Genomic DNA, 15,475 nt, shown 5'->3' with positions numbered 1-15,475 from the left:
GCCATGGCTCACGGGCCCAGCCACTCCACGGTATGTGGGATCTTCCCGGACCGGGTCACGAACCCGTGTCCCCTGCATCGGCAGGCAGACTCTCAACCACTGCGCCACCAGGGAAGCCCCCAGTCTTGTGATTTTGTCCAGATTAAACAGCTTCTATTTAAAATGAAGATAATAATTCTTCTTCGTAAATTGTTGGGAGGATTAAATTAACAACGTGGCACAGGAGATGCCCATTGCCTGGGCAGCATTACTAATATTAGCATGCTCTTAGCCACGAAGACACTGGGTGTTACTTGCAGGAGTGCCATATTTGAAATTAGATTCGGAGACACTCAGGAGGGAGTATTAGAGATGGGGAAGAAATAGAGGCAAAGAGAAGAGAAAAATGATGAGAAACAAAAAGAGAATTTGCAAAGAAAAAACAACACATCACTTTAAAACCCTCACAACAAAATTTACCTTCTCTTTATTTTCCTGTCTGATGCTATGTTTCTCAGTATAGTAGCAATAACTTCTACTGCTTTATAAGACTCACAGTAAATGGCTTCTGAGCTTGATTTACAACCTCAGCGAAGTGTAGGCATTTAATCATCCCCAGCAGCTATTTAAGGTTCCGTATATCGCCGTTCAGGAGCCATTATCTAGGAACCATATAAGGGCAGGAGAGCTGGGCGCTGGTCCTAGGACTGAGGTTCAGGGCTCAGGCACTGGGGGGTTCCCTTGGAAGCTCTACAGTGTGCTTCTTGTAAAGGGATCAAAAGATGCTTCCCGGCTGATTGAGAACTGGGGAAAGCAGCGAACAGCCCAGAAGAGCTTCAGATCATACAAGAAAAGGCCCCATAGCTCGCAATGCACTCGTTCAGGAAGTCAGCTACGCCCTTGAGAAAATCTGACAGTGAACGCAGCACACAGACAAGCACCGTGATTAAAAACGCCCTTTCTCCGTGCCCTCTTTTACTGCCGCTGGCCTTTTAAAGAGCAGACCCAGGCTGTGCCCTCCCACTGGAGCAGCATTTCAAGTTGAGTAAGTGAGCAAAGCTCTGGGTTGGCTGCTTTATCCAGGCCACGCTCCAGGAAGGAGGAATTTATTCTTAGACCCTCGAATTTCCAGGCATCAGAGGAGACTTCCTTATCTACAAAGTAATGAGTGTCATGTCTTTTTTTTTTTTTTTTTTTTTTGCGGTACGCGGGCCTCTCACTGTTGTGGCCTCTCCCGTTGCGGAGCACAGGCTCCGGACGAGCAGGCTCAGCGGCCATGGCTCACGGGCCCAGCCGCTCTGCGGCATGTGCTATCCTCCCGGACCAGGGCACGAACCCGTGTCCCCTGCATCGACAGGCGGACTCCCAACCACTGCGCCACCAGGGAAGCCCTGTCGTGTCTTTTAAACTCCTGGGTTTATAAGTGAGAATTTGCGAGGAGCAGGTGGCCTGGAAAGACACGCTGTCAATGAAAGCTTGCTCTCCTGGTTCCCCTCCTGCTGCAAAGCTGCCCGGCCTTCGTAACAGTGTTACAGGAGCTGCGTAACATCTGACAGCTCCCTGAGGGGCAACCACCCAGTTAGGCAGGAACGGGCACTGCTGTGTTATCTCAGAGCAGAGACCCCACTGCTCTGCCTTCCATTCAATCCACACGGGAGACGCTTCTAACGGGCATGCTTCCAAGGCCGGGAGCTCAGTCGAAGGGGATGTTGACAGTGGGCAGAAAGCAGCTGAGCCCTGGACTAAGCGGAATTAGAGCGTGAGTGCTGAAGAATGTCCGACAAGGAGTTCTTACGGAGGAAGAAGGACATTTAAAAGAAATACTTGAGGAACTATTTGACTAACCCACGTGGCGAGCCGTACACTCATCCAGCAGGTTGAGGAAGCAGAGTAAATTCTTCTAGCTTCACTTCCTCATCAATCGCCAGCTTTTTAGAAGCGCGTAACAGAGATGTAGTCCATTTTATAAGGTCTTTAAACCGAATGAGAAATTGTATCTTGGGCATTTTACATGAGATCGACCTGGGAAACCCACCTGAATGATGGAAGAAAGAACATGGCTGTTGTGTCAGACCCCTTCCTACCTAGCACCTCATTTAACCCTCACAGCTCTACCAGGGACACACGATTATTACCAGACAGTGAGGAAACCGGAGGTTAGAGGAGTTATGTATCTCGCCAAGGTCACAGAGCTGGTAAGCCGTGGAGCTGGGGTTCTGTTTGCCAGCTGCAAGCTGACTCATCTTAGTGGAAGGAACAGGTAGGCAAAGATGACGTTTTCGATGACTATCTTAGATCACACTCATACTAGGACCACTTTCTGTGACATATTCCAAGCAATATCCAGATTCCTTTGTTGGGCTGGGGTTTTTAAAAAATCAAAGTTGTTTTTGTTGTTACTCTTATTATGGCCAAATAATTACGGTTGAGATTGGACAGGGTCTTCAACATTTGATTTGCCAGGTTTCTGTGAGATTGGAGTACGTGGCAACAGGATTTCCCTGTTAAGCTATGAGAGCCTTTTCATGTCTTTGGGGCCTTGAGTGACCAAGAGAGGCTTGCTCACTCATACCTTGCTGAGAGCCCTCCTGAGTGTCTGATCGAATGGCCCCCAAGTTTGGCAAATGGGTTCTAGTGGTGAGCTATACAGAACGGTATTTGAACTATGGAGTTAGGTCTGAGATACAGCTTGTTTTAGCCATTTACCAGCTGTGTGATCTTGGATGGGTCACATAACCTCTCTGAGTCTCAATCTCATCACCTGCAAAATAAGGATATGAACAGTGACTACCTAAGAGCATTACTGCCTGCCGCAGGGTAAGCCCTCAGCACTGTCTGATTTTGTGGCTGTAATACTCTCCTTCTCTTCAGTTCAACTTTGCCTATTGCCAAGGTCACAACAACTGGAAAACGAATCACTCCCAAAACGATGCTGGGAATGTTTCTGTAGGAAGAACAGAGAGCTAGACCTTTTCCTGAACCTGCCTCAGTAGGGCCTGGGACTGGGGAGGAGGGTTGCCTCATGGCCCTGGTGAGAAGTACAAAGTCCACCTGACTTGCCTCTCCCTTGGCTACCGAACATTCAGCACTGACATTTTGGAAATCTGGCCCCTTCCTTCACAAGTTCTTATACGTAGGACAGTAAAGCTTAATGAGGTGTAGACCCCCCGCTGCTTGTAAAAAGCTCTTTTATTTTCTTAGATTCCATATATATGTGTTAGCATATGGTATTTGTCTTTCTCTTTCTGACTTACTTCACTCTGTATGACAGACTCTAGGTCTATCCACCTCACTACAAATAACTCAATTTCGTCACATAGCACAGGGAGATCAGCTCGGTGCTTTGTGACCACCTAGACGGGTGGGATAGGGAGGGTGGGAGGGAGGGAGACGCAAGAGGGAAGAGATATGGGAACATATGTATATGTGTAACGGATTCACTTTGTTATAAAGCAGAAACTAACACACCATTGTAAAGCAATTATACTCCAAAAGATGTTGCAAAAAAAAAAAAAAAAGCTCTTTTATGCTGTTGCAAAAGCTAAAGGTGAACCTCCATCAAGTGGCTCATTTATAGTCTGAAGACTTACATCCCACCCACTAGCTCGCAGTTTCACTCAGAAGAGAAAACCCACTTCATGCGCATCTCCCACCACCGTGCTGTCGGGACGCAGGCCACGCCAGCCCTTTGGAGCCTGTCACAGCTCAGCCATAACCGGTGACGACCGAAGGCACTGGATCGCCAGCATATCCATTAGCTCCATTACGTCTGGCACGAGGGGACGAGCAGCAGCTGAACGCCTGTCCAGAAAAAAGTGTGAGTGGAAAAGTGCCCACTCCCTGAGAGCAGATAGATCCTCGGTTGATTTCGTCGTTGCAAAGTAAACATGGCAGTGTCCTTGCTTTCAGAATCGTGACGGCAGGAAGGTCAAGTACCCTAGTATCATTCATCTTCCTGTCGTTTCACACCTGGAGGGACTGGGGGCGGGGGCGCTTGTGTGAGATGCCATTCTGGGATGCGGAGCTCCTTTGGACCTTCAGGAACTCGCCCAGAGCTGGCCAACTGTAACTGTGCAGCGCGTCTCTGGAGTGCGTGGAGGAACGTGTGACGCTTGGATTCATCCGGCTAAACAATAGCAAGTCTTACAGTAGATAATTACACTATAAAGTGGTAACAGTACTTGTCTCCATACACTGAACACTAACGGTGTGTCAAAGACTCCGTCAAGGGCTTCCCTGGTGGCGCAGTGGTTGAGAGTCCACCTGCCGACGCGGGGGACGCAGGTTCGTGCCCCAGTCCGGGAAGATCCCATAGGCCGCGGAGCGGCTGGGCCCGTGAGCCATGGCCGCTGAGCCTGCGCGTCTGGAGCCTGTGCTCCACAACGGGAGAGGCCACAGCAATGAGAGGCCCGCGTACCGCAAAAAAAAAAACAAAAAACACACAACTCCGCCAAGTGCTTTGCCTGTATTATCTCGGATCCTCAGAGCAACCTTAGCTAGGGTTACTGCCAGGTCCCATTTGAGAAAGCCAAAAACTTAAAGAGCTACATCACCCAAAGTCACATAACTCACAAGTGGTAAAGCTGGGATTGAACCATACTCTTAATCACTGGTCCCTAACCTATGGGCCCAGTTCTCATAAGTACCATCTCATGAGGAGTCAAAAAAATGCACACATGCCCAAGTATTTTCTGCAGCCTGAATACATTTCAGGCCCAGCTCCTATGTATACTGTTATTTTTCAAGTGTTACTAATGCTACTGCATTTAATAAAATACTGATCACATAGTTAAAAAAAGGCTAGCAAGTCTTGTCTATTGTTCAGCACCCCACACACTTTCTTATTTGCTCAAACTGAAGTGATGGGTCCCTCTCCACTCCCTTTCTTCCCACTCTTATTAGGGACTAGATGGGCCCTCCCCATTGAGCCTCCAGATTCATCTCAACTTCCGGCGCACCCAACTTGCAATGCTCATCCTTCACTGTCTGAGCCCCATGGGAACTCACGAGGAATGGCTTTGTTGTTTACACCGAGCTATCCTGGGCTTCTTGGCTAGGAGAGTGGGGCTGAAAGGAGGCTGTGAAAAATCTTGCATTTGGACCCCAGGGCTGCTTTGCCACTTAGCAACACACCAGTGATTCAGATTTTGATTGTAAGAAGCTCTGGAAGCTTTGAGTTCAGGGTAGGAATGAGACCATAGCTAGGGTTTTGTGGGAAAGCATAGTCTTTCTATTCAGACAGACAAGAGAAGCATTTCATCTCTTTTATAGATTACCTACACACATAACATAGATCCTTGCAGGACTATGGTAGGAATTAGAAATTATGTGTATCAAACACTTGGCACAAAAGCAATTAACAAAGGGTGTTATTGACATTGGTGCTAGGACGTTTTTAGACACGCCCCATCAGGGGTTCTCACAGTGGGTTCTAGCTCCCCTAAGGGCTTTGGAAATATGAAGGTGGTCGTTCAGGTGATGACGGTACCTGGGACAGGGGATGCTAGACATTCCCAATGCTGGACACAGCCCTGCACATTAAGAGCTAAGCAGCTTCAAATGCCAGTTGTGCTTCTTTTGAGAATCTCTGCTCTTAAATCTTAGATCCTCTCCACTGTGGTCATTGTCTTCATCTACACCCTTGTCTACCACCAAGAAATCCACTTCCAGCCTTTCAGAAGCTCCGTGGATATTTTGAAATATCTAATCACTCAGGAGCTGAGCAGTCAGCTCCAAGTGTCTTTGCAATGAGCTTGGAATTGGAAGCCTTGAGTCTAAGTTTTTCCATTGATGAGTCATAACGCTCCTTGTTTAGAAAGTGTCCTTTCCTCCCCAAACCTCTTCTTTGTTATTTGTAACTTAGTGATACTGAAACTCCTCAAATGGTTATGAGCATCAAATCAGAAAATGTACATGGAAATGCTTGGGAACCATAAGGTCCTAACAGCTGTATAGAGTATGGATGTACAGAATTATGCACTGTAATATAACTGACTAGGAACCAACTTAAGGCTCTTCCCTTGAGAAATCTGATTGGCCTGAGCAATGCTGTGCTGAGCCATATTGGCACGCAAAACACAAGGAAAAATCAATAATTCTTATCCTGCCTTCTTGAAAAGTTTGATATTCTGTTCATCAGGAATTTTTGTTTGTGTTAATTTTGATTCTAAAAACTGTTTTATGACAATATCATTTACTTTGATTAATGAGTGTTTTGGTGCCCCCTTCAATTTTGCATCCCAAGCAAATACACCAACCCCTCACCCTTGTCCCAGCCCTGGGGCTGAAGTCGTGGCTCAGGCTCCCTGATCTTCAATCCAGATGGTTGTGCTTCAGTGCAAATCTTTTGTCCCTGGTCCTGTACTCTGGGGAAAGGGAGCCTACAGGATTCATTGCCTTCTTATAATAACTCTGTATACTCGAAGGTAGTAATCAAGCTGTTCATCAGCTGCCTTTTCTCTCTACTAAATTACCCTAATGTGGCTCTTCCTTAGAATACCTCAGCCTCCTCAAAGAACCAACTTTTCAACTAATTTTCCACCTGGCTGCTGATTTTTGAGCTTTCAGTTGTGGGAAACAAACAATACACTGACAGAAGAATGTCCAGTGTAATTTTATATATTTTGACTTACAATGAATTTCCAGTTGTTTTGTTCCCCATTAAAGTACTTGGGGACCAGCTGGTCTGCACATGGCACCAACAGATACTATCGTAGTCTATTGTGGGGCTTTTATTACCTGGACTGCCCCCCCAGTGCTTTTCTGATATCCTGAGACTATAGTAAACATAATAGGTAGGGACACTAAGACCAGGTGACTTCTTAGAGCCTGCCAGCCACAACTGAGCTACCATGGAGGACTTTGGGGCATGGTGGCTTGGGGTCTTAGCTGTATTGTCTATACTTTTCAGGAGGAAGAAAGTTAGTAATGGCATCAAATTCTGCTGCCCTTAGAAACAACATCTTGTGACCTGATATCCTAGGTATTTGCCTGCTTTGAGTTTTTTTCTTAAGAAACAACTGCCATTTATTGACTAGTGCTCATCTATGATCATGGTCATCGCCACTTTACAGGTGAGAAACAGGATAATAAGAATTTAAGCAACTTGCTCAGGATCCTGTAGCTGGTTAGGAGGTGGCTGGAATCTGAAGCTGGCCATCTGGCTTCAGAGTTTGTGCATTTAATCACTATGCTATTCTGCCCCTTGGACACCATCAACTAGAGTAATTGGGGTTAATCCTTGCAACAGCGCCACATGCCAGATACTAGACCCATTTCCATTTGATAATATTGAGGCTCCAGAAAGTAAAATAACCTGACCAATTTTAGCTCTTTTGTTAACTGAGCAAAATCCAGAAGAAAATAGATGAGTTCTTTGCTCACATTTTCCCCTTCGTGGGAAGGGCACTCCTGGGCAAATCAGGCTGTGTGGCCCCGTGCAAGTGTGCAACTCAGAAAGAAACAAGAGATAGATGTCTTTTTTAATCAGATCTTAGGGGACAAGTTGGGAATTCTTGCCAATGTTGTTATGAATTTAGGTGAAAAAGATCAAAACGCTCATTGAACAAGAGGGTTTCCTTAGGTCTCCGTTACACACCAGGCTGCTGAGCTGAAATGTACACTCTGCTGACCCTGGAGGTGCCAGCTTCATTGTATGAATGGGTAGGTGGGTGCTGATGTAATCTAACTCGTTTCAGTTCAGCCCGGCAGCCTCAGGAAAGACAGAAGTCGGCTGAGGAGGCCAGTTTGTGCTCGGAGACTCCTGTGCTCTGTGGGCCCACCTAACCCTGCACGTGCCCCTGGAGGGCAACACTTCTCATCACTCACCGTTCTGGGCTCTTGCTCAGGCTGTCTGGGTCTAGATGAATGAGATTTACATCGTTTTAATAAATATTAATAACCGTTTTAATCTCAGTAAACCTTTTATATGAGGCATTCAAATCACTTCCCAGTCATCTTGGGCTCCCCACGGGAGTCAAGTCATCATTTTGCAAAGCCGTGCTAACTCTTCAGCCCTTCAGGGTTCCATTAGGCTAGGTCTGTGTGACAGGGAGCACGGCTGGGGAGAAAGCTAACAGGTGCTGAGGATGGGCAAGGGGCAGATCACACTCGTCGGCCCACTTCTGTTCTCAGATATTGTACGCCTGTCTCTATTTTTAACTTCTGTACCATCTGTGCTCTATTATATTTGTAGTGGGAGGTTTAATAGTGTTTGTGATAATACTAGAAGCTAACATGAATTGTTTACCATGGGCCAAGCAATGCGCTGTGTACCTTAAATGCCTTGTTTCATTCAGTCTCCCAACTACATTATTAAAAAACCATCAATGGGCCTCCCTGGTGGCGCAGTGGTTGAGAGTCCGCCTGCCGATGCAGGGGACACGGGTTCGTGCCCCGGTCCGGGAGGATCCCACATGCCGCGGAGCGGCTGGGCCCGTGAGCCATGGCCGCTGGGCCTGCGCGTCCGGCGCCTGTGCTCCGCAACGGGAGAGGCCACGACAGTGAGAGGCCCGCGTACTGCAAAAAAAAAAAAAAAAAAAAAAAAAAACAAACAAAAAAAAACCATCAAGAGGTTGCTTGTCCCAGGTCATATAACCAGTAAATCACATGACAGTATCCAGGTTCAAACTGAGGTTTGTTTGCTTCTGATCATCTTTGGCTATCAGTAAGATAGCCTTATCGTTCACCTTCTTGTTAAAGCCAAAGTGGTTTGGAACAAATAGTATTCTACAATTTGAAACAAACTGCCTCAAGTAGACCCAGCTTTGGGAGGGGTAGGAGGGGTGGAAGAAAGAGATTGTGTGTGTGTGTGTGTTGTGTGTGTGTGTGTTGTGTATGTGTGTGTGTGAGAAGAAAGGGATTACTTCAAAGAACCTAGTGAATCAGGAGCCTATAAAGTGAATTTTAAAATCCCTCTCCATCCATAGGATCAGGCTGAATGAGCTTCACATTCATGAGCCATTAGAGCTAGAAGATCTCTCAGGGATGACCTAGTTCAAGCTTTTTATTTTACACCTGAGGAAACTGAGGAACAGAGACATGAAGCAACTCTTTCAAGGTTATCTTAATCATAAAGATTTGAATTATTCCCTTAAAGACTTGTTTCTTCTTGCTTCTTAACACAGTTTGAGGTACATACAGACCAAAGACTAATAGAAAACAAGATATTTCATGATGATTTATCTCCTCATGTGTAAATCATCGCTTACTGGTGTCCTGTGCATCATCTGTCTTAGCAGATACAAGTTCTCCAACACGTTCAACTAAGCACAAATGAAGTCAGCATGATCATTCTCCAGAATCATCAAAGTTTTCTGTTTCGAAATCCAAAATGTTCATGTGCCCTTTTCGAGAGGACAGCTGTTCCCTCTAGTTTAAGACTCATGTCCTGTGTTGATGGTTTACATCTCAACAGGAATTCTCCTGTGGTAGATGGGAGTTAGCTGTCTATGTGTTTGCACCATAACTGGACAGTGGGTGGCCCAAGAGGTTGTTTGCTGGAGGGACCTTGTATTTTCATCGTGTTCATCATGTCCTTGTGCCTTAGCACAAGCCCTGGCACAAAGTCTACACTTGTCACATCTTTGTTGAGTGAATGGTATATGCATGAATGTAAAGACGTGGAAATCTTTCTCATCAGTAGAGCATTGTAACAAGAGGCCCATCCTTAATGCTTATGGAATAACAAAACAGAGACATGGCAGGGCAGCCCAGGCCTAGGTGCAGACCTGAACAATCTCTAGACTGATAGTGTTAAAACATTCAAATACCTTTTCAGGAGTGGATTGCTCTATTCCGGTTTATCAGCCAGAAAACAGCCAGTGGTTCCCTAAGGTGTCCCATCCTAATCATCATTTTTAGGAGGAGAAATAGTCATATGAGGCACTAAAGGGGCGCCCTAGAAATTCCTTTTAATTATATTTGGGGGAGGGGCTCTTTGGTATATTTTTAAAGTTAAACATATGTTTCCCCAAATACCATAATTTCAATATGATACCCCTGTGAGAGCTCAAGCCACAGGTGAAGTTTTGGAGATTAATTCATGCATTCTTTTGCGTTCAACATTTATTGCCTATTGGACCATGTGCCCAAGAGATAAACATGAACAAGGCACAGTCTCCTCCTCTTAAGGAACCTGCAGTCTTGGGAGCAGGGATAAGAAAGAACACACAAGCAAACACGCAATTACAGTAAAGCCAGGTTAAGATAACTTGCTCTCAAGTCAACCCCACTCTGTATTTCACTAGTTGTGTGACATTGAATGAGTTACTTAACTTCTCAAGACCTTGTGTCATCAAATGTAAAATAGGGATCATAGGAACACCCATCATGCAAAGTTCTTGAGTGGATTAAATGAGATAATATATGTACATACAAATGCTTAGCAGAGTATGTGGTATGTTTTCAAAAATATTAACTAAAATAACAGTGGTTCTTATACTCCAACTGTAACTACTTTAATGGAAATATGTGAGCAGGGGAAGGCACCTCACTGAAACAGGTTGGGATGGAAGGTAGATAAAGACTACCTTCCCGAAGAACCATAGAGATAGGTGTGAGTCAGTAGGCAGGTTATGTCCAAGATGGTTGGACTTGGCATAAGAAATGGTTGATCCCTCCCTTAAGTAGCTGGTGGGGCAAGTCCAGAGGCTTGGAGGCATGTTGAAACCTCAGCTATTTAAGACAAGGCTTACACTTCCAACCAGCAGGACCAGAGAACATGGAAAAGGGCAGAGGATGAAGAAGAGCAGAAGATGCAGAAGGTGGATCATAAAGAGCTTTACATTACTTTGAAGACCTTGCAGGTCACTGAAGAATTTTAATGAGAGGAGTGACGTCACGGAATTTTGGAAGGGTTACTCTGATGATGGTAAAGACTAGAATGGCTCAGAGGAGACCAGACCAGAGGCAAGGACTCCAGTCAGGAGGCTGTCTCAGTGATGCAGGTGAGAAATAATGAGAAATTACACCAGGGCAGTAGCCATGGGGGCAAAAAGAGTGAAGAGATCTGAGGTGGTTTTAAGAAGAAAGGGGTAGGACTTGGCAATTAATCGGATGTGAGCAGCAAGGGCAAGGAGCGGTCCAGGAAGACACCCAGATTTCTGGCTCGACAGACTGGAGGGATGGAAGAGCGGGGAGAGTGGGAGAGTTGCTGCACTCAGTTGGGACATGTTGAGTTTGTGGTTCTCTATAGGACTTTCCGGGAGAAATGGCTGGCAGGCATTTGGATGGGAAGGTCTGTCACACAGAAGAAAGGTCAGATATTAAAGTCATGGAGAGGATCCAAGAAATTAGTTCATGTGTTAAAAACGCTTGACTTAAAGCCATCTACTGAATCCCTTTTTTTTGTTGTTGTTAAAAGATGAGAACCCTAAAGACAGAATATATGGTTCTTCTAGAAGACCAGAGTTCAATTTTATTAAAATAAATGACCCACTTTGACGAATAGAATAACTTCTGAGGTCTCTTACAATTCTAAAACTGTGATTCTTTTGTTCCAGAACATTGCTGTGCATCTGTAATCACCTAGTGATGACAGTAAAAGACCTGTGGCCTTAAAATTCTCTTTGTGGACATGTAGAATATATACTTTTAAATAAGAGCCCATTATCTGTAAAGGCATACAGCCCCAAACATGCAGTGACAATGCTTATGAAAAAGAAAAAACAAAGACACTATCTACATTTACCTACTCTGATCCCAATTGGCTGCAAACAGCAGAAGAATCTTCCTGCCATAGTGATCGCGGTTTTCCAGCACTCCAGGGAACCCATCGATGAGGGCCCTTTTAATGCCAGGATCATCAGCCTTGAAGTTTTTGAACATGTCCAGGTTTAGCTGGCGGTACTGGAAGTACTGGGCCAGGAGTCTAAAGGCATCTGCTTGGTGAAACTTCCTGGCTCGGAGAAATCTCAGGATGAAGGCATCATCTGTGCGTAAAAACCCAATGTCAGGCCTGGTGATGATCATGTCCCTGACTTGCTGAATATCCTGGTGTAAAACATCTGGGTTTTCATTCAGTTCTAGGCGAGCTTTCTCTATAGTCTCTGGGCTGAGTCCAGCCTGTAAATGGGTCATCTTGGCCAAATCTCCTTTCCAAGTGCTTAATTTCTGATATTTGGGAAGAAAAGAGACTGGTCCCATTCACGTGATGGTCTGCTGAAACTGTGGCCCATTCAACAGTTATTTTTACTACCAAGCTGCCACTGAAACAGACAAATAGAGGGTCTTCTTTATGTTCCTGGAAAGCAGTAGGACATTCAGGTCCTATGTGGTGGCGGCCATCCCAAAGAGAAGCAAAACCGAGGCCATTGCTTACTGCAAAACAAATGCACACAAGAGAAACAAACAGAGGTGATACAAAGAAAGTCTGTAAGTTAATTGGAACTCAGAAAAGCAGTATATTAATGCTGCAGGTCTGATTAGAAGAATAAAGGGTATATTTTCTTTAAAAGAGGGTATTTGGCATAATTTTATGATTGACAACTTCAGTGTGTAATATGCAAGTATTTGCAATACATTTAGGAAGTTTTTAGTTACATTGACTAGTTAACATGATAGTGTATGGTCAGATTAGTAATAGATTGCTTTTTTTTTTTTTTTTTGCGGTACGCAGGCCTCTCACTGTTGTGGCCTCTCCTGTTGCGGAGCACAGGCTCCGGACGCGCAGGCTCAGCGGCCATGGCTCACGGGCCCAGCCGCTCCGCGGCATGTGGGATCTTCCCGGACCGGGACACGAACCCGCGTCCCCTGCATCGGCAGGCGGACTCTTAACCACTGCGCCACCAGGGAAGCCCTATACATAGTCTTTTTCATATTCTTTTCCATTATGGTGTATCACAGGATATTGAAGATAGTTCCCTATGCTCTACAGTAAGACCTTGTTGTTTTTCCATGCTATATATACTACTTTGCATCTGCTAATCCCACACTCCCAATCCAGCCCTCACCCACCCACCTCCCCCTTGGCAACCACCAGTTTATTCTCTATGTCCCTGATTCTATTTGTTTTACAGATAGGTTCATTTGTGTCATACTTTAGATTCCACATATAAGTGATGTCATATGGTATTTGTCTTTCTCTTTCTGACTTGCAATCCCAATCCTGGGCATATATCCAGACAAAACTATAATTCAAAAAGATACATGCACCCCTATGTTCATAGCAGCACTATTCACAATAGCCAAGACATGGAAACAACCTAAATGTCCATTGACAAATGAATGGATAATGAAGATGTGGTACATATATACAATGGAATACTACTCAGCCATAGAAAAGAATGAAATAATGCCATTTGCAGCAACATGGATGCAACTAGAGATTATCATACTAAATGACTGAGTGTTTTAATCCCCTTGGATTTTTCTACCTAAATGGTATACAGACAAATGCTCATGTTATTTGCGTCTTTCTCATTTTAAATATAAGTGTTTAAGCTCTCTCAGACATTGGTTTGGTCTAACTTAGAAGTTATAAAAATCAGAACATATTAGGTGTAAAAAAACTTTCAGGCATGCATTTTTTTCCTAGCTTTCCTAGATCAAACAGTATATGCAATAAGAGGCAGAATATTTACTTCCAACCTAATTATTAATGCCATATCACACAAAATAATTTTAAAGACAAAAATGATTCTTTTACTTAATTTAGGGCTAGCAGTAATTTCTTCAGGGAGACAATCACCTCACACATTTCTGCTTTATATCACCTTTGTGATGTGGAGGAGATGAAGATCAGTTCAGGTAACTAGTATTCATTTTCAAGAATGAATATAGAATAGTAAAAATGTTTATTTACAAAATGCTGGCCTTGTAAACTAATTTGTAAGAAAGTAGCACTTAGCTCTGTAATGTGTGAAAATAAGAAGTATGACAACATCTTGATTCTCACTGATTCTTAAGGACTTAGAATAGTAAAGGAAAACAGTGCTATGCACTATTCCCAGGATTGGAAGAATCTTGAAAATCCATCTAGTTCGACACCCATCTGATTTAAAAATTCCCTCTCTACTAGCCTCACCACACCGCTTCAGAATTCATCTCTACACCCCTTGCAGTCTATCTTGGATGGCTCTCCCCAGCCAATGACCAGGATGATCGTATAATTTATTATCCAGATTTAGACACCAGGGGTCACTAATAACAATAATGCTCAACAACAGGCATAAATGGGGACATTTCCAAGCAAACCCAGACAGATGAGCACTCTACTAGTGAATGACCTTTCTGTTGCTACGTCCAGTAGACAGATTTTGGTAACCTATTATGGGCGACGCCATCAGCATTTGGTATTGATGACTTCATCCTTCTTAAAACTCTCCCATTTCCCCACTCTTTTCTGTGATCCCATATACCCTCTTTTTCTCCAAACCTCTGTCCATTCCTGCTCCATCTTCTTCTGTGCTCACCACATCCATATGCTAGTTTCCAGGATCCAGCCGTGACTTAACCACCTGCATGTGGCTACCTTCGGTCCATAGCTCTCTCCTGACCTTCAGGCTTACTTCCACGTTCCAGTTGCTTACTGATCACCCCCACTTGGGTGTCCCCTAGACGCCACAAGCTCAGTATGTTCAAAACTGAACTAATCATCGTTCCTCATCCTGAATCTGCTCACCCACCTCCGTCTCTTACTGACTGACATCATCTCTGTATAGTTTCCCACGCTAGAAGCCTGGGAGTCAACTATTATTCCACCTTCGCCCTTACCGCCCACATCCAGGCAATCACTTCCGTGATGTTTCTTAAATCTTCCCTGTCCTTTCCATCCATTTTCACTGTCTTTGTTTAGAGCGCGTCTCCACTCATCTGTTTAGTTCTGCAGCATTCTCCCTATGGTGCCCTTGGGGCCAACCTTGCCCTTTTCTTGTCCATTCTCCGCACTACAATTGAAATCTGCTCATGTCACTGCTTGATTGACAGCAATCAATAGCTTCCAGTTGTCCTGGGATGAAATATAAAACTCTGTGGCATGGTTTCCAAGACGCTTCATCATCTGGTCCCTCTCTGTCTCTCCAGATTCACCCTCCAGCCATGCAGCCACACCGAGACACTTGTAGTTTCTTCTCTCTTCTCTGGGCCTTGGCAAAAGATGCTCCCTCTGTCTAGAAAAACCACTGGTTTACTCCTGTTTCCCCTTCAGGAGGCATCTTGGGGATCCTTTTCCCCAGGAACCCTCCCTCACCTTCAGAGGTCACAGGTAGCCCGCCAGCCCTGACCACACCTCATGTTATTGCCATGTTCCCCTCTCCCCTCTCACTCTGAGCTCCTTGCACAGAATCTCATTAATTACCTGGATCTTACTCCTCTGTGTATCCCCAGTGCAGCGCCTGGCACGCACAGAGGGTCCGTGCCACGAGCAGAGCCACTATGTTGTGTTCACTGCCTATTCGCAGTGCCTGGAACTGTGCCTACACTGAGTAGGTGCCATATATCTACGTACATATAGAACCAATTAATCAAGTAGTCAAAATGTTGTTTTAACGAGTCAGTG

The 15,475-nt window shown here is 44.9% G+C and overlaps 1 protein-coding gene and 1 long non-coding RNA gene across 2 annotated transcripts in view; one reads left to right on the top strand and one right to left on the bottom strand.

The window, feature by feature from the left end:
* CLVS1 (clavesin 1) overlaps positions 1-12,123 on the bottom strand; it is a gene marked incomplete at both ends in the record, with an annotated part of 138,456 nt that extends 126,333 nt beyond the window's left edge. The window contains one exon of the mRNA XM_081214296.1: positions 11,669-12,123. Coding sequence (XP_081070422.1) covers positions 11,669-12,123 — 455 coding nt within the window. The remainder of the gene's footprint in view (positions 1-11,668) is intronic.
* The window catches only part of LOC308604802, a 121,580-nt gene that overhangs the window by 70,156 nt on the left and 35,949 nt on the right, over positions 1-15,475 (top strand). The window lies entirely within an intron of this gene.

This window comes from Mesoplodon bidens (assembly GCF_964165515.1).
Source record: "Mesoplodon bidens genome assembly, chromosome: 16".
Taxonomy (NCBI): Eukaryota; Metazoa; Chordata; class Mammalia; order Artiodactyla; family Ziphiidae; genus Mesoplodon; species Mesoplodon bidens.
Note: the sequence above shows the minus strand (reverse complement) of the source record. Positions and strands in the feature narration are given on the sequence as shown.